This window comes from Salmo salar, chromosome 06, assembly GCF_965601325.2.
Source record: "Salmo salar chromosome 06, fSalSal1, whole genome shotgun sequence".
In the NCBI taxonomy this organism is placed as follows: domain Eukaryota; kingdom Metazoa; phylum Chordata; class Actinopteri; order Salmoniformes; family Salmonidae; genus Salmo; species Salmo salar.
This window is the reverse complement of record NC_138296.1, coordinates 4,667,871-4,692,133: the sequence shown is the minus strand read 5'-3', so window position 1 is coordinate 4,692,133 and position 24,263 is coordinate 4,667,871. Positions and strand designations below refer to the sequence as shown.

The 24,263-nt window shown below is 48.1% G+C and overlaps 1 protein-coding gene and 1 non-coding gene across 8 annotated transcripts; both read right to left on the bottom strand.

Annotated features, from left to right (window-relative positions):
• Positions 1–1,370: 1,370 nt before the first annotated feature.
• LOC106606187 (cytokine-like nuclear factor N-PAC) lies at positions 1,371–23,942 on the bottom strand. 7 transcript variants are annotated; one of them, XM_082976254.1, is made up of 16 exons: positions 23,837–23,942; positions 23,214–23,250; positions 23,005–23,084; positions 22,668–22,815; positions 20,083–20,193; positions 18,469–18,564; positions 9,503–9,556; positions 7,080–7,130; positions 5,750–5,823; positions 4,964–5,084; positions 4,629–4,739; positions 4,271–4,372; positions 3,914–4,076; positions 3,589–3,768; positions 2,505–2,629; positions 1,371–1,544 (listed from the first exon to the last, which is right to left on the bottom strand). In XM_082976254.1, the coding sequence occupies exons 1-16, from the start codon at positions 23,872–23,874 to the stop codon at positions 1,470–1,472; spliced, it is 1,566 nt and encodes a 521-aa protein (XP_082832380.1). In that variant the 5' UTR covers positions 23,875–23,942; the 3' UTR covers positions 1,371–1,469. The 7 variants fall into 7 exon arrangements, with proteins under 7 accessions (XP_082832380.1, XP_082832381.1, XP_082832382.1 ...); XM_082976255.1 differs by having other exon boundaries at positions 1,372–1,544; positions 4,985–5,084; XM_082976256.1 differs by lacking the exon at positions 9,503–9,556 and having other exon boundaries at positions 1,372–1,544.
• On the bottom strand, positions 5,502–5,583 carry LOC123743610 (small nucleolar RNA SNORD35). Its single transcript, XR_006770466.1, has one exon. It is a non-coding gene; the product is annotated as a small nucleolar RNA SNORD35 (small nucleolar RNA).
• Positions 23,943–24,263: the final 321 nt, after the last annotated feature.

Here is a 24,263-nt window from a genome sequence, read left to right as displayed (position 1 = left end):
AATAAAATGCAAAGAAAGAAAAAGTGATAAATTAATCCATGGCCCGTGCAGCTTCAAAACCCACCCGACAGCAACAGGCAATGTGTCGCGTTCCAAATCACTACTGAACATCTTACCTTGCGTCAGCAATGGGGCCGTATCCCAAAATCTGTTCTGAACACCCTGCAGTACTTTACCATCAGAAACTTGACCAACACTATCGACAACAAAACGCAAAGATGTGGGGGGAAAAAGCTACCTTCTGTGGACCATTCTACTAGCATTATTAGAAACCTCAGTCAGTGCAATGTTCCAGGTGGACTAGTTAGAGGTTCCCATCACGTTAGCGGGAAGGAATAGCTGCCTCCCAGATGACATACTATTCCCCATGTAGTGCACTACTTCTGACCAGAGCCCTATGGGCCCGGATTCTGCAGAGATGGGTATTCAGCTTCACTCACCAGGAAATCATGGACCCTGGTCAAAAGTATTGTACTATATAGGAAATAGGATGCCATTTGGGAAGTACACCAATATCTCTGGTGCCAGGCAAAAATAATTAATAAAATGGGAATAAAAATGTATAAAAGATGATTGTGGTCCAGAGGAGAGGAGGTCGGGGGGGGGGGGGGAACGAGGACAGGTCGGGAGGGGGGGGGAACGAGGACAGGTCGGGGGGGGGGGGGGAACGAGGACAGGTCGGGGGGGGGGGGAACGAGGACAGGTCGGGGGGGGGGGGGAACGAGGACAGGTCGGGGGGGGGGGGAACGAGGACAGGTCGGGGGGGGGGGGAACGAGGACAGGTCGGGGGGGGGGGGGGGAACGAGGACAGGTCGGGGGGGGGGGGGGGAACGAGGACAGGTCGGGGGGGGGGGGGGGAACGAGGACAGGTCGGGGGGGGGGGAACGAGGACAGGTCGGGGGGGGGGGGAACGAGGACAGGTCGGGGGGGGGGGAACGAGGACAGGTCGGGGGGGGGGGGAACGAGGACAGGTCGGGGGGGGGAACGAGGACAGGTCGGGGGGGGGGAACGAGGACAGGTCGGGGGGGGGAACGAGGACAGGTCGGGGGGGGGGAACGAGGACAGGTCGGGGGGGGGGAAAGAGGACAGGTCGGGGGGGGGAAAGAGGACAGGTCGGGGGGGGAAAGAGGACAGGTCGGGGGGGGGAAAGAGGACAGGTCGGGGGGGGGAAAGAGGACAGGTCGGGGGGGGGGAAAGAGGACAGGTCGGGGGGGGGGGAAAGAGGACAGGTCGGGGGGGGGGGGGAACGAGGACAGGTCGGGGGGGGGGGGGAACGAGGACAGGTCGGGGGGGGGGGAACGAGGACAGGTCGGGGGGGGGGGGGAAAGAGGACAGGTCGGGGGGGGGGGAAAGAGGACAGGTCGGGGGGGGGGAAGAGGACAGGTCGGGGGGGGAGAGGACAGGTCGGGGGGGGAGAGGACAGGTCGGGGGGGGAAGAGGACAGGTCGGGGAGAGGCTCTTCAGGAGGTTTAGTGAATGTAGGCTCTGTAGACAGCCGACATGTCGTTGTCTGACTGGTCCAGTGCTTTAGCCCTCTTGTAGACCTACAGATGACACAGACAGAAAGACATGGTTAGTATGTATCAAAAAGTAACGTTGTCATAAAGTGAGACTAAACATACAACTTTATTGTTCACGGAAACAGAATTTGGTCCAAAGAAAAGGAGAGGTGTTCCAAAAGAAACAATCTCACTGGGTTAGAAAACATGAGATGCTCTTGTAGCATGTCTGATTCTTCTCTGGTAACTATGAGGTTTCAATCAGCGTCTGTATGTTCCCACCGCGACAGGTTAGGAACCCGTGTTCCCACCGCGACAGGATAGGAACCCGTGTTCCCACCGCGACAGGATAGGAACCCGTGTTCCCACCGCGACAGGATAGGAACCCGTGTTCCCACAGCGACAGGATAGGAACCCGTGTTCCCACAGCGACAGGATAGGAACCCGTGTTCCCACAGCGACAGGATAGGAACCCGTGTTCCCACAGCGACAGGATAGGAACCCGTGTTCCCACAGCGACAGGATAGGAACCCGTGTTCCCACCGCGACAGGTTATTATATATCAGTTAGTAATGTTGACATATGTACACATTTACATTTTAGTCATTTAGCAGACGCTCTTATCCAGAGCGGCTTACAGTAGTGAATGCATACATTTAATTTTTTTAATTTATTTTTTGTACTGGCCCACCATGCTGGCGTTGCACACACCATGCTGGCGTTGCACACACCATGCTGGCGTTGCACACACCATGCTGGCGTTGCACACACCATGCTGGCGTTGCACACACCATGCTGGCGTTGCACACACCATGCTCTACCAACTGAGCCACAGGGCCTTATGTAGAATACTTATATCCCATTGTATATACTGTAGGTGCGGGGCTAACAATATGGGTAAAATGTCTATGGGTATGTGGACATTTATTCCATTTGAAATGGCTAAGATCTACCCCCAATGTCATTGGCGGCCATTTTGTGTGTGTCAATCCAACAACGTCTTACCTCATTGGCTGCTGCAGCCATAGGGGTCGGGTGATTGGCTGTGTCGCCCATGGAGATGGCTAGCCTCAAATCCTTCTGAATGTGTTTCAAATAGTAGTCTGGTTTGAAGTTTCCCTGTAGGATATCTGGAAAGATCGGGGGGAAAGACCTCATTACCAGTGGAGAGATGTAATGAAACAAAAGTACCATTTTGAATAGTTAAAATCATAGACGAGGAAGGTATTACAACATGAACATGTAACAATCAGGGGAACTTCTGTAACCATCAATACTGGGACATCTTTTACTAAACCAGTCATGCTTTCAAGGATAACACTGGCCCCAAACAGGACACGTTTTAAAAAATGTATTTCACCTTTATTTAACTAGGCAAGTCAGTTAAGAACAAATTCTTATTTTCAATGACGGCCTACCCTGACCAAACCCTCCCCTAACCCGGACAACGCTGGGCCAAATTGTGCACCACCCTATGGGACTACTTGATCACGGCCGGTTGTGATACAGTCCAGGATTGAACCAGGGTCTGTAGTGATGCCTCTAGCACGTTGCTTGTGCAAGTGTTGAATTCACTATGCTCCGAGTTTTCAATTTGCCCCTGGTCTAAAGCAGTGCACTATATAGGGAATAGGGCCCTGGTCTAAAGCAGTGCACTATATAGGGAATAGGGCCCTGGTCTAAAGCAGTGCACTATATAGGGAATAGGGCCCTGGTCTAAAGCAGTGCACTATATAGGGAATAGGGCCCTGGTCTAAAGCAGTGCACTATATAGGGAATAGGGCCCTGGTCAAAAGCAGTGCACTATATAGGGAATAGGGTGCCATTTGGAAGACAGTATTTTCTGCTGACTGACTCAGCAGTGCTTCTGTTTCTGACTCAGCAGTGCTTCTGTTTCTGACTCAGCAGTGCTTCTGTTTCTGACTCAGCAGTGCTTCTGTTTCTGACTCAGCAGTGCTTCTGTTTCTGACTCAGCAGTGCTTCTGTTTCTGACTCAGCAGTGCTTCTGTTTCTGACTCAGCAGTGCTTCTGTTTCTGACTCAGCAGTGCTTCCGTTTCTGACTCAGCAGTGCTTCCGTTTCTGACTCACTCTGGCATTTTTGGTCCACGAAGGTGCTGGCCATCTGACCCTGAGACAGGATGTCCAGGAAGGTATGCTGTGATTGGCCTGTGGCCTGGGCTAGGGTCAGCCCCTCGGCGATGGTTGCCATGAAGCTTCCCTGTACCATGTTGAGGATCAGCATCATCCTCGCTGCGTTACCCACCTCACCTGATAACACACACACACACACACACACACACACACACACACACACACACACACACACACACACGCGTTAGCCTGCTTCACCTGATAACACACAGGAAATTGGATAGTCCTGGGATAAGACACTGGTAAAACTCAGACCATCTACCTAGGAAGAATGAGGTCTTGCCCATGGCCTGGAAACAGGAGCTGCAGTCTTCGTAGACCGTCCTGTCTCCGGCCGCTAGGATGACCAGCATGCCTTCGTTAGATACCTGCTGGCTCCCAGCCACAGGAGCCTCCAGGAAGCGCCCGCCCCGCGACGATATCACCTAATGACAGACAGAGACAGGAGCCAATCAGACAGTGGTGTGGCAGTAGAGGAGCCAATGAGAGAGCATAGGATAAGATGATTGATGTAACGACAGTACCCAATGGGAGAGTGATGACCTAGCGACAGTGGGAGAAGCATACACCTGGAATCACAAGCTGTGTGTGTGTGTGTGTGTGTGTGTGTGTGTGATACCTGTGAGAGCTCTGTGATGGTCTCTGGGTCCACGGTAGACATCTCTACGTAACATTTCCCTGGCCTGATGCCCTGGAGCACTCCACTGGGACCCAGCACCAACTGGCAGAGAGAGAGAACGACAGAAAGAGAGGGAGGGGTACTAAGAGTCATATGTAGTGAGATAAATGAGTCACTGCAGTCAGAACTAAAAAGGCATTACAATACTTATCACACCAAGCTTACTAACTGCAGCAACATGGCAGCCAGTCTGTTTGTGCTAACATTTCACTCTTTTTCATCTGCCTGTAAATCTGGCCTGACTACACACATACAAACATCGTCTGTTGAGATGTGTCCCCGTTTCCTTAGTACTTACATCCCTGGCAGCCTTGGGGTCTGAGACGCAGGAGAAGGTGATGTCACACAGGGAGACCACCTCTGCTGGCGTCCGCCCTAACCTGGCCCCCTCCTGGATGAACAGGTCACACTGCAGCGGGAAGACAACAGGAAAAAGACAGGAAGTGAGCTCACAGGAAGCGATGTCACAACAGGACGTAGGTCAAAATCAGCACCAAACCCAAACGTAGCTACATTACATTATAAATAAATGATTTATTGCATAGAATAAAATACTGTACCAAATAACTGTGGTTTTAATAATAATAGTTATGATGGAATCACAGGAGTAAATTCTGTATCATATTTTCTCACATGTTGGTTGTCTTGCGGTACCTTTTCTACTGTGCGATTCCACACTGTGACGACGTGACCCATCTTTAACAGGTTGGACACTATTCCGCTACCCATAAGCCCCAGCCCTAGGAACCCTATCCTGTAAAGGAAAGATACAAGTTTACATTTTTATTCCTTTTCCTGATGGACAAAAAGAAACTGGGGCCAGTATTCAGAGTCATAGAGTAGGAGTGCTGGTCTAGGATCAGGTCCCCCCTGTCTATGTAATCTAAAAGGACCAGTATTCAGTCATAGAGCTGGTCTAGGATCAGGTCCCCCCTGTCCATGTAATCTAAAAGGACCAGTATTCAGTCATAGAGCTGGTCTAGGATCAGGTCCCCCTGTCCATGTAATGTAAAAGGACCAGTATTCAGTCATAGAGCTGGTCTAGGATCAGGTCCCCCTGTCCATGTAATGTAAAAGGGAAATCTGAGCCCTTATCAGCAGTGTGTAAATACAGACCCTGGTCTACTATATAGGTGCAGCCAGTGACCAACACGTCGCTCCATCATCAAGTTACACTGCATCAGAGTTGCCTACAGGCAGTTTCATCAAAGCCACAACGGCTTGGAAGACCATCGTGAGAAACATCACTTGCAGGAGAGCTTATTTTATTCCATGACCTGTTATTACACGTAGAGTGAACAGCCTGTACTACTGATGAACTATAGGAGAGACATGGTGATAATACAGTTACATGCATACTGTAATAATATATATATATATATATATATATAATAAATATATAATTACAGTATCTCCTACCGTTTGTCTGTGGGAGTAATACTGCCGTTGATGGCGGTGCTGTCTGCAGCTTGGATAGACGGTGACCTTGTGTCCTGTACAGACCAAAAAACAAAACACCATCATCATTTTAACACGTGCATCGAGAGTTCCCGACCACAGAGGAGTACAAACATACTGTATCTACTGGGGCTTATTTGTTTTTGGAATATTTGATCGAGTACTTGCTGTTAGTATGAAAATAAATGCCATTCAGTAATGTGTGTCATGTAGGAAGCACCTTGGGGCTCTGTGGTACAAATAGAGTCTTCCTCAGAGTTAAGACTGAAACCAATAACATGCGCCTCCAGCTGTCCCCCTGCATAACATACGCCTCCAGCTGTCCCCCTGCATAACATACGCCTCCAGCTGTCCCCCTGCATAACATACGCCTCCAGCTGTCCCCCTGCATAACATACGCCTCCAGCTGTCCCCCTGCATAACATACGCCTCCAGCTGTCCCCCTGCATAACATACGCCTCCAGCTGTCCCCCTGCATAACATACGCCTCCAGCTGTCCCCCTGCATAACATACGCCTCCAGCTGTCCCCCTGCATAACATACGCCTCCAGCTGTCCCCCTGCATAACATACGCCTCCAGCTGTCCCCCTGCATAACATACGCCTCCAGCTGTCCCCCTGCATAACATACGCCTCCAGCTGTCCCCCTGCATAACATACGCCTCCAGCTGTCCCCCTGCATAACATACGCCTCCAGCTGTCCCCCTGCATAACATACGCCTCCAGCTGTCCCCCTGCATAACATACGCCTCCAGCTGTCCCCCTGCATAACATACGCCTCCAGCTGTCCCCCTGCATAACATACGCCTCCAGCTGTCCCCCTGCATAACATACGCCTCCAGCTGTCCCCCTGCATAACATACGCCTCCAGCTGTCCCCCTGCATAACATACGCCTCCAGCTGTCCCCCTACATAACATACGCCTCCAGCTGTCCCCCTACATAACATACGCCTCCAGCTGTCCCCCTACATAACATACGCCTCCAGCTGTCCCCCTACATAACATACGCCTCCAGCGGCCGCTTATTGGTTTCAAGTCACTGCTTCATAAGGCGAGCCAAAGTAGACTCAGACAGCAAATAGAGAAAGGTACTGAGGGTGAGTGAGTGAAGAGGTCAAGCATTAAGACTATCACAAATGGCACGCTATTCCCTATATAGTGAACTACTTTTGACCAGAATGACCAGAGGTTAAAGCAGTGCCTCAATTCGGTCAGAATGTGAGGTGGAAAAGTCGTGCCAAACACAGGGCCCTAGTTACAGGGAGCCGTTTGAGACAGACTGCTTGCTCACCTCCTCAACGATCTTCAGGCGTTTACTGATAGGCTCCATGGACGAGGCAGGCTGAGGAGGGAGAGAAAAGGTTAAAGGACATTAGTTTACACAGACAGTGCTGCTAACATCCTCCAAAAACCATCACACTGGATGCATCCCAAAACAGCACTGTATTCCCTTTATAGTGCACTACTGGTGACCAGGGCCCAGATAGGGCTTTGGCCAAAAGTAGCCATTTGGGATTCACTCACTGAACAGAGACACGGCTAAGCTAATGCTAGCTAGGGTTTGTAGCATGCTGCTAGACTTGCTTTGGTAACACTGACGAGGACTGTGTGATTGCACAAATTCAGTGTCGAGTTGATTCATCCAATTCTAGGAGGAAGTAGAAAACGAGAGGGGGATTTATATTAAAAATATATATTTTTAAATTGTTTGATCCACATACAGAGTCACTAACTTTCCACTGAAGCTGTGTTATGGAGTTTGTGTATATTCACTCTGAATCTCCCTCAGACAATATACATAGTGTGTGTGTGACTAGAGCAGCGGTGTCAAACTCACTTTGCCAAGGGGCCGCATTCAATCTTCCACGAGTTCCGGAGGGCCACAATGAAAATGTATTAATTATCCTCTGTCAAAATGTGCCAAAATAATCCTCTATCCATCGTTTTTTGGGGAATTTGATGCTTCCTGACAGTCTAGCTTTTATTTAAAATGATTATTAGCAACAAGGACACAGTCAATAAACTGTATTAATGTAGGTCCATTATCACGTTTCTATTTGGTTTTATTCATTGGAAAGTATATTCAGTTTGTTCCGTATGTTTGACACCCTGGACTGGACTTTGGCGGTTTGTGCTGTACAATTAGATAACTGTCTGTAACATGCAGGTAATACCAGTTACAACTGTACTGCTGGAGTTATCAGACTGACCACGTGGTGCTACAGTTTAACAGTTACACCTTCAGGGCTGTGGCTTGCCATGTGTCCAAGGCAAGGAATTATGGAACTCAGAGTGCATAGTGTTGCCTGAGGAGGGGGAGATTCAGAGTGCATAGTGTTGCCTGAAAAAGTAGTGAACTATATAGGGAATAGGGTTTTGGACTTTTGGTAAAAAGTAGTGCACTATACAGGGAATAGGATGCCATCTGGGATGCAGGAAGGATTCAGAGGGAAATTCATGCAAAAGCAGCAGGATAGGGAGAAGGGAGGGGGAAGGGAGAAGGGAGGGGGGGGGAGGTGGGAGGGGAAGGGAGAAGGGAGGGGGGAAGGGAGGTGGGAGGGGAAGGGAGAAAGGGAGGTGGGAGGGGAAGGGAGAAGGGGAGGGAGGTGGGAGGGGAAGGGAGAAGGGAGGGGGGAAGGGAGGTGGGAGGGGAAGGGAGAAGGGAGGGAAGGGAGGTGGGAGGGGAAGGGAGAAGGGAGGGGGGAAGGGAGGTGGGAGGGGAAGGGAGAAGGGAGGGAGGGGAGGGAGGTGGGGAGGGGGGAAGGGAGGAAAGGGAGGGGGGGAAGGGAGGGGGGAGGGGAAGGGAGAAGGGAGGGGGGAAGGGGGGGGAGGGAGGGAGGGAGGGAAGGGAGGTGGGAGGGGAAGGGAGAAGGGAGGGGGGAAGGGAGGTGGGAGGGGAGGGGAAGGGAGAAGGGGAGGGGGGGAAGGGGAGGTGGGAGGGGAAGGGAGAAGGGAGGGAAGGGAGGTGGGAGGGGAAGGGAGAAGGGAGGGAAGGGAGGTGGGAGGGGAAGGGAGCTCTACAAACAATAGATTTCACATGCTTCCAGATGAAATAAACCATCTAATTGATCTTTCATTAAAAACTGTGCCCCATAGAAGTACCAGTGAAATGTAAAAGGAAATCGCCACAGTAGAGTGCAGATAAACATTTACATTGAATTAACTACCTAATAAAGCATCACACTGAACTACACCACACAGAAAAAGGTAGGGGAAGAAAGGGTTAATTAATGATCAATGGAGAAAACAGTTACAAGCAAAAAAAGGTCTCCAAACTCTCTGCTTCCTGATTCTATACCCTTCTCCTGAAGTGTGCACTTGCACCCTCCCCATCGTGGATTTAAAAAGCATCGGCTGGACGAAGTCATGTTTCCACCATTCTGAAATCCATGATGGGGAGAGTAAGAGTCTTCAAGAGAAGGATAGACAATTGGAACACAGACTTTATTCCTATGAAGCTCATACACACTGCTATGTTATTCTCCCACCTAACAGAGTAGGGTGAAGTTGCCCATAGACGCTGATCTTGGGTCAGTTTAGAATGGGGGAGGGGAAGCTGCTTCTAGATCTGTAGCTAGGGGGAACCTCACCCCCTGAGCCCTTAAACCCCAACAGTGTGCAGTCACAGTGCAACAGCTGCAAAACCAACCAGGCCCCCCCCCCCCAAACCAAGCAAAAATGTTGAACAAACGTTCAGCAAACTTTCCCTCTTACCTTCTCAGTCTGGCTGAGCAGAAAGTGGTGGAAATGGGGATCATCCTGTACTGGCTACAATGGAAGAGAGTTCAACTGTTGAAATGGGAATCATCCTGTACTGGCTACAATGGAAGAGAATTCAGTATTCTCTAAACTGGTAGTACCACGACCAGTATTCTCTACCCTCCCACCACTACCAGTATTCTCTACCCTCCCACCACTACCAGTATTCTCTACCCTCCCACCACTACCAGTATTCTCTACCCTCCCACCACTACCAGTATTCTCTACCCTCCCACCACGACCAGTATTCTCTACCCTCCCACCACGACCAGTATTCTCTACCCTCCCACCACGACCAGTATTCTCTACCCTCCCACCACTACCAGTATTCTCTACCCTCCCACCACTACCAGTATTCTCTACCCTCCCACCACTACCAGTATTCTCTACCCTCCCACCACTACCAGTATTCTCTACCCTCCCACCACTACCAGTATTCTCTACCCTCCCACCACTACCAGTATTCTCTACCCTCCCACCACTACCAGTATTCTCTACCCTCCCACCACTACCAGTATTCTCTACCCTCCCACCACTACCAGTATTCTCTACCCTCCCACCACTACCAGTATTCTCTACCCTCCCACCACTACCAGTATTCTCTACCCTCCCACCACTACCAGTATTCTCTACCCTCCCACCACTACCAGTATTCTCTACCCTCCCACCACTACCAGTATTCTCTACCCTCCCACCACTACCAGTATTCTCTACCCTCCCACCACTACCAGTATTCTCTACCCTCCCACCACTACCAGTATTCTCTACCCTCCCACCACTACCAGTATTCTCTACCCTCCCACCACTACCAGTATTCTCTACCCTCCCACCACTACCAGTATTCTCTACCCTCCCACCACTACCAGTATTCTCTACCCTCCCACCACTACCAGTATTCTCTACCCTCCCACCACTACCAGTATTCTCTACCCTCCCACCACTACCAGTATTCTCTACCCTCCCACCACTACCAGTATTCTCTACCCTCCCACCACTACCAGTATTCTCTACCCTCCCACCACTACCAGTATTCTCTACCCTCCCACCACTACCAGTATTCTCTACCCTCCCACCACTACCAGTATTCTCTACCCTCCCACCACTACCAGTATTCTCTACCCTCCCACCACTACCAGTATTCTCTACCCTCCCACCACTACCAGTATTCTCTACCCTCCCACCACTACCAGTATTCTCTACCCTCCCACCACTACCAGTATTCTCTACCCTCCCACCACTACCAGTATTCTCTACCCTCCCACCACTACCAGTATTCTCTACCCTCCCACCACTACCAGTATTCTCTACCCTCCCACCACTACCAGTATTCTCTACCCTCCCACCACTACCAGTATTCTCTACCCTCCCACCACTACCAGTATTCTCTACCCTCCCACCACTACCAGTATTCTCTACCCTCCCACCACTACCAGTATTCTCTACCCTCCCACCACTACCAGTATTCTCTACCCTCCCACCACTACCAGTATTCTCTACCCTCCCACCACTACCAGTATTCTCTACCCTCCCACCACTACCAGTATTCTCTACCCTCCCACCACTACCAGTATTCTCTACCCTCCCACCACTACCAGTATTCTCTACCCTCCCACCACTACCAGTATTCTCTACCCTCCCACCACTACCAGTATTCTCTACCCTCCCACCACTACCAGTATTCTCTACCCTCCCACCACTACCAGTATTCTCTACCCTCCCACCACTACCAGTATTCTCTACCCTCCCACCACTACCAGTATTCTCTACCCTCCCACCACTACCAGTATTCTCTACCCTCCCACCACTACCAGTATTCTCTACCCTCCCACCACTACCAGTATTCTCTACCCTCCCACCACTACCAGTATTCTCTACCCTCCCACCACTACCAGTATTCTCTACCCTCCCACCACTACCAGTATTCTCTACCCTCCCACCACTACCAGTATTCTCTACCCTCCCACCACTACCAGTATTCTCTACCCTCCCACCACTACCAGTATTCTCTACCCTCCCACCACTACCAGTATTCTCTACCCTCCCACCACTACCAGTATTCTCTACCCTCCCACCACTACCAGTATTCTCTACCCTCCCACCACTACCAGTATTCTCTACCCTCCCACCACTACCAGTATTCTCTACCCTCCCACCACTACCAGTATTCTCTACCCTCCCACCACTACCAGTATTCTCTACCCTCCCACCACTACCAGTATTCTCTACCCTCCCACCACTACCAGTATTCTCTACCCTCCCACCACTACCAGTATTCTCTACCCTCCCACCACTACCAGTATTCTCTACCCTCCCACCACTACCAGTATTCTCTACCCTCCCACCACTACCAGTATTCTCTACCCTCCCACCACTACCAGTATTCTCTACCCTCCCACCACTACCAGTATTCTCTACCCTCCCACCACTACCAGTATTCTCTACCCTCCCACCACTACCAGTATTCTCTACCCTCCCACCACTACCAGTATTCTCTACCCTCCCACCACTACCAGTATTCTCTACCCTCCCACCACTACCAGTATTCTCTACCCTCCCACCACTACCAGTATTCTCTACCCTCCCACCACTACCAGTATTCTCTACCCTCCCACCACTACCAGTATTCTCTACCCTCCCACCACTACCAGTATTCTCTACCCTCCCACCACTACCAGTATTCTCTACCCTCCCACCACTACCAGTATTCTCTACCCTCCCACCACTACCAGTATTCTCTACCCTCCCACCACTACCAGTATTCTCTACCCTCCCACCACTACCAGTATTCTCTACCCTCCCACCACTACCAGTATTCTCTACCCTCCCACCACTACCAGTATTCTCTACCCTCCCACCACTACCAGTATTCTCTACCCTCCCACCACTACCAGTATTCTCTACCCTCCCACCACTACCAGTATTCTCTACCCTCCCACCACTACCAGTATTCTCTACCCTCCCACCACTACCAGTATTCTCTACCCTCCCACCACTACCAGTATTCTCTACCCTCCCACCACTACCAGTATTCTCTACCCTCCCACCACTACCAGTATTCTCTACCCTCCCACCACTACCAGTATTCTCTACCCTCCCACCACTACCAGTATTCTCTACCCTCCCACCACTACCAGTATTCTCTACCCTCCCACCACTACCAGTATTCTCTACCCTCCCACCACTACCAGTATTCTCTACCCTCCCACCACTACCAGTATTCTCTACCCTCCCACCACTACCAGTATTCTCTACCCTCCCACCACTACCAGTATTCTCTACCCTCCCACCACTACCAGTATTCTCTACCCTCCCACCACTACCAGTATTCTCTACCCTCCCACCACTACCAGTATTCTCTACCCTCCCACCACTACCAGTATTCTCTACCCTCCCACCACTACCAGTATTCTCTACCCTCCCACCACTACCAGTATTCTCTACCCTCCCACCACTACCAGTATTCTCTACCCTCCCACCACTACCAGTATTCTCTACCCTCCCACCACTACCAGTATTCTCTACCCTCCCACCACTACCAGTATTCTCTACCCTCCCACTACTCTCTGACAACATGCAACAATTTCAAAGAATTTACTGAGTTACAGTGTTAAGGAAATCAGTCAATTTAAATAAATGAATTCCACATGACTGGGAATACAGATATACAGCTGCTGGTCACAGACACCTTTTAAAAAAAGTAGGGGCATGGATCAGAAAACCATTCAGTATCTGGTGTGACCAACATTTTCCTGAAACATGAGGTGATGGTGGTGGATGAATGGGGCCGTGCATTATCATGCTGAAACATGAGGTGATGGTGGTGGATGAATGGGGCCGTGCATTATCATGCTGAAACATGAGGTGATGGCAGCGGATGAATGGCAGGACAACGTCACGGTATGCCTGTGCATTCAAATTGCCATCGATAAAATGGTGTCTGTTGTCCATAGCTTATGCCTGCCCATCCCACCATGGGGCACAATGCACAACGCTGACATCAGCAAACCACACGGCCACACACGTGGTCTGCAGTTGTGAGGCGAGTTGGACGTACTGCCAAATTCTCTATGGTAGAGAAATGAACATTCAATTATCTGGCAACCGCTCTGGTGGACATTCCTGTAGTCAGCATGCCAATTGCACGCTCCCTCAAAATTGGAGACATTTGTGGCATTGTGTTGTGTGACGAAACTGCACATTCTAGAGTGGCCTTTTATCGTTCCCAGCACAAGGTGCACCTGTGTAATGATCATGCTGTGTAATCAGCTTCTTGATACATACACACAAAAGTATGTGGACACCCCTTCAAATGAGTGGAGTCGGCTATTTCAGTCACACCCGTTGCTGACAGGTGTATAAAATCAAGCACACAGCCATGCAATCTCCATAGGAAAACATTGGCAGTAGAATGGCCTTACTGAAGAGCTCAGTGACTTTCAACGTGGCACCATCATAGGATGCTACCTTTCCAACAAGCCAGTTTGTCAAATTCCTGCCCTGGTCAACTGTAAATGCTGTTATTGTGAAGTGGAAACATCTAGGAGCAACAAAGGCTCAGCCACGAACTGGTAGGCCACACAAGCTCACAGAAGGGGACTGCCGAGCGCTGAGAAATAAGCCTTTTGTGCGTATGGAACATTTCTGGGATCTTTTATTTCAGCTCATGAAACCAACACTTTACATGTTGCCTTTATATTTTTGCTCCATGTAGCAGCAGCAGCAGTAGTAACAGCAGTAGAAGTAGTAGTAGCAGCGGTAGTAGTAGCAGTAGAAGTAGCAGCAGTAGTAGTAGTAGCAGCATTAGTAGAAGTAGTAGCAGCAGCAGTAGTAGTAGTAGCAGAAGCAGCAGTAGTAGCAGCAGTAGTAGTAGTAGCAGCAGTAGCAGCAGCAGCAGCAGTAGTAGTAGTAGAAGTAGCAGCAGTAGTAGCAGCAGCAGTAGTAGTAGTAGCAGTAGTAGTAGTAATAGCAGCAGCAGCAGTAGAAGAAGTAGAAGAAGTAGCAGCAGCAGTAGAGGTAGCAGCAGCAGTAGTAGAAGTAGCAGCAGCAGCAGTAGCAGCAGCAGTAGTAGTAGTAATAGCAGCAGCAGCAGTAGAAGTAGCAGCAGTAGTAGAAGTAGTAGTAGTAGCAGCAGCAGCAGCAGCAGCAGCAGCAGTAGCAGCAGCAGCAGTAGTAGCAGCAGTAGAAGTAGTAGCAGCAGTAGAAGTAGAAGTAGCAGCAGTAGTAGTAGTAGTAGTAGTAACAGCAGCAGTAGTAGCAGCAGCAGTAGTAGTAGTAGCAGCAGCAGTAGAAGTAGCAGCAGCAGCAGTAAAAGCAGTAGTAGTAGCAGCAGCAGTAGCAGAAGTAGCAGCAGTAGTAGTAGTAGCAGTAGTAGTAGTAATAGCAGCAGTAGTAGTAGCAGTAGCAGTAGAAGCAGTAGTAAAGTAGTAGTAGCAGCAGTAGCAGTAGAAGTAGCAGTAGTAGTAGTAGCAGCAGTAGTAGTAGTAGTAGCAGCAGTAGTAGTAGAAGTAGTAGTAGAAGTAGCAGTAGAAGTAGTAGCAGAAGTAGCAGCAGTAGAAGTAGCAGCAGCAGCAGTAAGAGCAGTAGTAGCAGTAGTAGTAGCAGCAGTAAAAGCAGTAGTAGCAGTAGTAGTAGCAGCAGCAGTAGTAGAAGTAGCAGCAGTAGTAGTAGAAGTAGCAGCAGTAGTAGTAGAAGTAGCAGTAGAAGTAGTAGCAGCAGTAGAAGTAGTAGCAGAAGTAGCAGTAGTAGTAGTAGTAGTAACAGCAGCAGTAGTAGCAGCAGTAGTAGTAGTAGCAGCAGCAGTAGAAGTAGCAGCAGCAGCAGCAGTAAAAGCAGTAGTAGTAGCAGTAAAAGCAGTAGTAGTAGCAGTAAAAGCAGTAGTAGCAGTAGTAGTAGTAGTAGCAGCAGCAGTAGTAGAAGTAGCAGCAGTAGTAGCAGCAGTAGCAGTAGTAGTAGAAGTAGCAGCAGTAGTAGTAGAAGTAGTAGTAGTAGTAGAAGTAGCAGTAGAAGTAGCAGTAGTAGCAGAAGTAGCAGCAGTAGAAGTAGTAGCAGAAGTAGCAGCAGTAGTAGTAGTAGTAGCAGTAGTAGTAGTAGCAGCAGTAGAAGTAGCGGCAGCAGCAGTAAAAGCAGTAGTAGCAGTAGTAGTAGCAGCAGCAGTAAAAGCAGTAGTAGCAGTAGTAGTAGCAGCAGCAGTAGTAGAAGTAGCAGCAGCAGTAGTAGAAGTAGCAGTAGTAGTAGTAGCAGCAGTAGTAGTAGTAGCAGTAGTAGTAACAGCAGCAGTAGTAGTAGCAGCAGTAAAAGCAGTAGTAGTAGCAGTAAAAACAGTAAAAGCAGTAGTAGCAGTATTAGTAGTAGTAGCAGCAGCAGTAGTAGAAGTAGCAGCAGTAGAAGTAGTAGTAGAAGTAGCAGCAGTAGTAGTAGTAGCAGTAGTAGAAGTAGCAGCAGTAGTAGTAGAAGAAGTAGCAGCAGTAGAAGTAGTAGCAGAAGTAGCAGCAGTAGTAGTAGTAGCAGTAGTAGTAGTAGTAGCAGCAGTAGTAGTAGCAGCAGCAGTAAAAGCAGTAGTAGCAGCAGTAGAAGTAGCAGCAGTAGTAGTAGAAGTAGCAGTAGTAGTAGTAGCAGTAGTAGTAGTAGTAGTAGCAGTAGTAGTAGTAGTAGTAGTAGTAGCAGCAGTAGAAGTAGTAGCAGAAGTAGCAGCAGTAGTAGTAGTAACAGCAGCAGTAAAAGCAGTAGTAGTAGCAGCAGCAGTAGTAGAAGTAGCAGCAGTAGTAGTAGTAGTAGTAGTAGCAGCAGTAGAAGTAGCAGCAGCAGCAGTAAAAGCAGTAGTAGCAGCAGCAGCAGTAAAAGCAGTAGTAGTAGCAGCAGCAGTAAAAGCAGTAGTAGTAGCAGCAGCAGTAAAAGCAGTAGTAGCAGTAGTAGAAGTAGAAGTAGCAGCAGTAAAAGCAGTAGTAGTAGTAGTAGCAGCAGAAGCAGTAGCAGCAGTAGTAAAAGCAGTAGTAGCAGCAGTAAAAGCAGTAGCAATAAAAGCAGTAGTAGCAGCAGCAGAAGTAGCAGCAGTAAAAGCAGCAGCAGCAGCAGCAGTAGCAGCAGCAGCAGTAGTAAAAGCAGTAGTAGCAGCAGCAGAAGTAGCAGCAGTAAAAGTAGTAGTAGTAGTAGCAGCAGCAGCAGTAGAAGCAGCAGCAGTATTTGCTAAACTAGTAGTAGTATTCTCTCAAGAGACTCCCTGGCCTGATTGAGGTTGCATCATATTCCCTAGGCAATATAGTGCACTTCTTTTAACACGAGTCCTATGGGCCCTTAGTAATACACTATACAGGAAATAGGCTGGCATTTGGGACATCCATAGAGGTATTGTTCCAGAAATACCTTCTACACAGGTCTACTCTGCACAGATGATCAGATATTGTTGGATGCCTGGTAACATGTTTTAACATGTCAGGGACCAGATTAAACTGAGACTCAGCGATGTGACTGCCATGAGCAGCAGGATGAACCACAGATCTTGTAGACGAGCATGATGCAAGATGTTTCACTTGCGGAAAATATCAGAGAAGTTTAGCGTCAGGATTCATACTCAGTCATTGCTGAAGTCCATCTGATATCGCTGTTAACTTTGTCACTGACTCCCATCTTTAATATGGTGTAAGAATCTATTATAATCATATACTGAATTTGTGTTTCTGGAATGCGCAAATGTTGCTGTATAGCAAAAGCTACAAAATATGATTTGTGTCCATTTTCATTAAAATGCCTGATATTTTTTTAGGCAGATATGTTAACTTAAAATCATAAAAAGCAAGTATTTATCTCCAATATGAAACTCTAGCTTTTCTTCTGACATGTTGGAATGACTGGGATTACACCTCATCACATTGTTTCCTTTGACTAATCATGATGAAGAGGACTCCCACCCAGCATTGTTTCCTTTGACTAATCATGATGAAGAGGACTCCCACCCAGCATTGTTTCCTTTGACTAATCATGATGAAGAGGACTCCCACCCAGCATTGTTTCCTTTGACTAATCATGATGAAGAGGACTCCCACCCAGCATTGTTTCCTTCTGACTAATCATGATGAAGAGGACTCCCACCCAGCATTGTTTCCTTCTGACTAATCATGATGAAGAGGACTCCCACCCAGCATTGTTTCCTTTGACTAATCATGATGAAGAGGACTCCCACCCAGCATTGTTTCCTTTGACTAATCATGATGAAGAGGACTCCCACCCAGCATTGTTTCCTTTGACTAATCATGATGAAGAGGACTCCCCCTCAGCATTGTTTCCTTTGACTAATCATGATGAAGAGGACTCCCACCCAGCATTGTTTCCTTTGACTAATCATGATGAAGAGGACTCCCACCCAGCATTGTTTCCTTTGACTAATCATGATGAAGAGGACTCCCACCCAGCATTGTTTCCTTTGACTAATCATGATGAAGAGGACTCCCACCCAGCATTGTTTCCTTCTGACTAATCATGATGAAGAGGACTCCCACTCAGCCATGAGCATCTCTACCACAGTGGTCACCAACCCTGGTCCTGGATGAGTAACCAGAGGATACAGGCTTTTGTTCCAGCCCAGCACTAAAACTTGATTAGAAAGGTCCCATTTGTATGTGCTTTAGCAAATCCTGGCAAACGTCAAGTCAAACAACTTTACAGCGGGGTTCCCCAACACAGACTAAGTCTAGTCCTGGACTAAAAATATTTCCTCTGAGTTAGGATTAGGATAAAGCACAGACAAATCTCAGATAACCAAGCTAATCAGATCTTAGTGCTGGGCTGGGACAAAACCCTGCATCCTCTACCTCTCCAGGTCCAGTGGTCAGTCACTACCCACTGCGTTCTGGAGCGTGCAGAGGTAAAGGGAGCTGAAGAGAAGGGGTAAGTTAAGGCAGGCGGGCTGTGTGAAGGGTTCCACCTACACTGCTCTCCCATTTGAATCCTGAGACAGGTCCAGTAGTTCCCAGGCCCCCTAGTCGCTCAACACTGGACGGCTCTGGGTCAGAGTCAGTTAGGTCCTTCAGGGAGAGAGACACACATTACCCTGGAAGTCACTTTAAAGACAGACACTACACGCCTAATACTGGGGAGTGGGGTTGATCAGATAAACTCTACTCCCTGGTAGTTCATCTATGGAAGCAACAATAGATCTGGTCGTCAGGGAGACATTACCCTGGTGGTTCACTCAGTCACACTGTAGACTACATTACCTATACATCTACAGGGGTGTGACGTTGACTACAGTCACTTTGTTGAGACTAGATAAACTATAATAACTGTCCTATACATCTCATGTGGAGTGTCAGTCAGGTCTGTCAGGGAGAGAGACATTACCCTTGGAGTCACTTTAAAGACTAGATACACTATGATAATGTGGAGTGGGGTGTCAGGTCTGTCAGGGAGAGAGACATTATCCTTGGAGTCACTTTAAAGACTAGATACACTATGATAATGTGCAGTGGGGTGTCAGGTCTGTCAGGGAGAGACACATTATCCTTGGAGTCACTTTAAAGACTAGATACACTATGATAATGTGGAGTGGGGTTGACTACAGTAACTTATAGATGTAGAGGTGCTTTCCCAGACTCAGGGTTTAGTCTAGTGCTGGACTACAAAACAAGCTCAATAGAGAATCTACATTGAAAATGATTTTTTTTTTTTATTATTAAGCTTCACCTGTGTCCGGAAAACAGTCCCCTAGTGTGTAGTGAGACGTCACCCAGGGCTTCCAGGGAGACACACATTACCCTGTGGGTTCAGTCACTACGGTAGATAGACTTCACCTATTGGGGTGTGGGGTTGACTAGATAGTCACTTTGTAGACTAGACAGTCTATACATCTACCAGGGAGTGAGATGTCAGTCACTTTGTAGACTAGATAGTCTATACATCTACCAGGGAGTGAGATGTCAGTCACTTTGTAGACTAGACAGTCTATACATCTACCAGGGAGTGAGATGCCAGTCACTTTGTAGACTAGATAGTCTATACATCTACCAGGGAGTGAGATGCCAGTCACTTTGTAGACTAGATAGTCTATACATCTACCAGGGAGTGAGATGCCAGTCACTTTGTAGACTAGACAGTCTATACATCTACCAGGGAGTGAGATGTGAGCTAGAGCCTTCAGGGAGAGAGAGGCTGTGGGTTCACAGTTACCCTGTAGAACCTACTAGGGCTGATCAGAGAGCCTATATCTAGTGAGATGTATGTATTTACCTGGCTGTGGGTTCACAGTCACCCTGTAGAACCTACTAGGGCTGATCAGAGAGTCTATATCTAGTGAGATGTATTTATTTACCTGGCTGTGGGTTCACAGTTACCCTGTAGAATCTACTAGGGATGTATATCAGTGAGATCTTCAGTGGTCTCTGTGTGAGTTCAAGCCAATCAGTGGGACTGAGGATGCTGAAAAGGGAGTGGGACCAACACCTAGCTGTAACCTGATGCCACAGCAGGTGTTGGACAACTGGCCCTTTTTAAATGATATCAGCTTCTGTAAGTCTGAGTGTCCACCACACTAGTCCACTACTAACCTTCTCAGAGGGGTCTTTCAGGGCACTGAGGTCTTCATCATCTTCCTCTAGGATCTTCAGAGGTTTAGTTGGTGTCTTCTTTCCTTTAGAGTCTCCTTTCCCCTCAGAGCTCTGTGGGAATAACAGAGCCATACATTAACCCTTTCCCCTCAGAGCTCTGTGGGAATAACAGAGCCATACATTAACCCTTTCCCCTCAGAGCTCTGTGGGAATAACAGAGCCATACATTAACCCTTTCCCCTCAGAGCTCTGTGGGAATAACAGAGCCATACATTAACCCTTTCCCCTCAGAGCTCTGTGGGAATAACAGAGCCATACATTAACCCTTTCCCCTCAGAGCTCTGTGGGAATAACAGAGCCATACATTAACCCTTTCCCCTCAGAGCTCTGTGGGAATAACAGAGCCATACATTAACCCTTTCCCCTCAGAGCTCTGTGGGAATAACAGAGCCATACATTAACCCTTTCCCCTCAGAGCTCTGTGGGAATAACAGAGCCATACATTAACCCTTTCCCCTCAGAGCTCTGTGGGAATAACAGAGCCATACATTAACCCTTTCCCCTCAGAGCTCTGTGGGAATAACAGAGCCATACATTAACCATTTCCCCTCAGAGCTCTGTGGGAATAACAGAGCCATACATTAACCCTTTCCCCTCAGAGCTCTGTGGGAATAACAGAGCCATACATTAACCCTTTCCCCTCAGAGCTCTGTGGGAATAACAGAGCCATACATTAACCCTTTCCCCTCAGAGCTCTGTGGGAATAACAGAGCCATACATTAACCCTTTCCCCTCAGAGCTCTGTGGGAATAACAGAGCCATACATTAACCCTTTCCCCTCAGAGCTCTGTGGGAATAACAGAGCCATACATTAACCATTTCCCCTCAGAGCTCTGTGGGAATAACAGAGCCATACATTAACCCTTTCCCCTCAGAGCTCTGTGGGAATAACAGAGCCATACATTAACCCTTTCCCCTCAGAGCTCTGTGGGAATAACAGAGCCATACATTAACCATTTCCCCTCAGAGCTCTGTGGGAATAACAGAGCCATACATTAACCCCTTTCACCCCAAACCCAGTTGTAACTAACCTGGTTCAGTTTATCAAACAGCTAATTATTAGAATCAGGTGTGCTAGATTAGGATTTGAGTGTAAACCTACAGGAGGGTAGTACTCCAGGAACAGGGTTAGAGTGAAAACCTACAGGAGGGTAGTACTCCAGGAACAGGGTTAGAGTGAAAACCTACAGGAGGGTAGCTCTCCAGGAACAGGGTTGGAAAGCCCTGGTCTAACCTATGAATGTATAGACAAGGCACGTGGGTATCCCTACTTCTCCACTTCAGTATTACAGTGACATAGTCCAACTGTTGTTGAACTCATTTAGATGAACAGTTAAGAGTGTTGACCTGAGGTCAATTTTTTGATGGTTGGACAAATCCCATCTGTCTGGTGGCAATGTGACAGACATCACATCGCTTGCTTAGCCATACCACTTGCTCCCGCTTACACCGAGACTAGAACCCATACCACTTCCTCCCGCTTACACCGAGACTAGAACCCATACCACTTCCTCCCGCTTAGACCGAGACTAGAACCCATACCACTTCCTCCAGCTTACACCGAGACTAGAACCCATACCACTTCCTCCAGCTTACACCGAGACTAGAACCCATACCACTTCCTCCAGCTTACACCGAGACTAGAACCCATTCCACTTCCTCCAGCTTACACCGAGACTAGAACCCATACCACTTCCTCCAGCTTACACCGAGACTAGAACCCATACCACTTCCTCCAGCTTACACCGAGACTAGAACCCATAGCACTTCCTCCAGCTTACACCGAGACTAGAACCCATACCACTTCCTCCAGCTTACACCGAGACTAGAACCCATACCACTTCCTCCAGCTTAGACCGAGACTAGAACCCATACCACTTCCTCCAGCTTACACCGAGACTAGAACCCATACCACTTCCCCCAGCTTAGACCGAGACTAGAACCCATACCACTTCCTCCAGCTTAGACCGAGACTAGAACCCATACCACTTCCTCCAGCTTACACCGAGACTAGAACCCATACCACTTCCTCCCGCTTACACTGAGACTAGAACCCTGGACATCTGCCTCGCAAACTCACATAACCGCCCTCCTGAAACGGTCTTTCCAGCGGCGTCACAGAAAAGCTAGCAATTCAGCAACGCAAGTGGAGACATTTCACGCTGAGGAGGGAGGTTACGGAAAGCGGCAGGTAGCCTAGCGGTTAAGAGCGTTGGGCCAGTAACTAATAGGTCACTGGTGCGAATCACAGAGCCGACTAGGTGAAAAAAAACTGTCAATGTGCCCTTGAGCAAGGCACTTAACCCTAGTTGCTCTGGGTAAGAGCGTCTGCTAAATGACTAAAGTGTGTCTGGGTTATCCAGGTGATATCACCTGTTGACTACAACATTATACCCTCCTCACCTGTTCTCTACCTGTGGCATTTGGACTAACAGTCATGTTCACTAGGTATGAAACGGAAGAAAACGGTCTAGAAATGACTTTTCCGGCTACTTTCTGCCTGTCTGGGGGTACAACTACCTCACCTGTTCTTTACCCCCCTGTTTCTCTTTCTTCTTCAGGAAGTCTTCCACCGCATCCACAGCCTGTTGAAAACGTTTGCCCTTATTGATCTTGATCATCTCCTCTTTGTGGGGGTGGTATGGCTTCAGCTGCTCCACCTTTATCCAGGCACTGCGCGTGCGTGCGTGCACACACACACACACACACACACACACACACACACACACACACACACACACACACACACACACACACACACACACACACACACACACACTTGGATAAGTGATGGAAGCAAGCTAGATATGGATATTAGTGACAAGTGATAGCTACTGTAGTAAGTTTTGTTTGTTTACTTACTGGTCTTCAGTTCCAAAGAATTTGACAAAATGACATTTCTTCCCTCTTGGCTTTTTCAGGTCCTTTGGAGGACTGACGACCTGGAAAGACAAAGAAAGTTAATCACAATATCACTTACGCGTTGTTAGTCAGTTTAGCATACAATACAATTCTTAGTCACAACGACCATGGTGTTCAGATTTCGCTAGCTTGAATTCGTCAGATCTTACCTTGCCTGGCCACGGAGGATAGCGCCCGAGCTTTCCCCTAAAACAAGAACATTGCCATTTGATTGATGATTAAACGTTGCATTATCGAGATAACGTTTAGATGTTCAGAATATAAATTCCACTACCCCTTGTATTCGCCGTCGCAGTAAACATTGGCTTCGAACAAGATGTCCCGGGTGGCACAGTCACCAGATTATTATCTAGTCAGCTAGCTAAACTGGCTAATTTAAGAATGTTGTTTCTCAAACATCACAGTACACACTTTTCAGATGTCATCAGTAAACATGTAGAGATAGCTAAACTAACCAGGGTATAGATATAGTTAGTATATAGATTGAGCAATATTTACATGCAGATGCGTCCGGTATCACTTCTCTGGGTGCGGCAAGGCTAAGTAGTTTACTAGCTAGCTAATGGCTATGCTGACTCGAGCTAAACAGGCAGTAACGTATTTGTTTTGAGTTCGATCGACAACTACCATTAGTAAACGGATATTTCGTCACATCTATCTGATCAAATGTAACGAAAATGCACGAATTGAGTTGATCCGACACGGATTCAATGTAAACAATGAAATTCGAATGGAATAAGACGATTCAAGTAAGTTAAAATGCATATCTCACCAAACTAGGTCCCCGATTCTCAGATGCACCGTCGCCATCTTAGAACTATACTGAAACGTCGCACTGAACACCGTGAAAGAACACACCCACCAGAAAACACATGCGTCACCCCAAACCACAGAGTTTCTAATCCAGAGGTGCAGCATCGCGAGACTTCCGGGGACGCTAACGAAAAAGAACAAACGTACCAGGTCGGGGTTTGGGGTATAAGAAGTCAATGAGAGAAGTGAAAAATTCGTCCTTAGTTGTTAATGTTCTCAAAATCTAAAGGCACAACCTAGATTGGAGCCAATGCCTTAAGTAGCTGAACATGCTATTACTCCAACCACGTGAAAGTGACAAACTGACACGTTTTCATTTTTCTGAAAAACTACTTTATATCGAAGGAGTTCCTTTGACTGCATGCACATGCGCAGTTTGGCGCAAG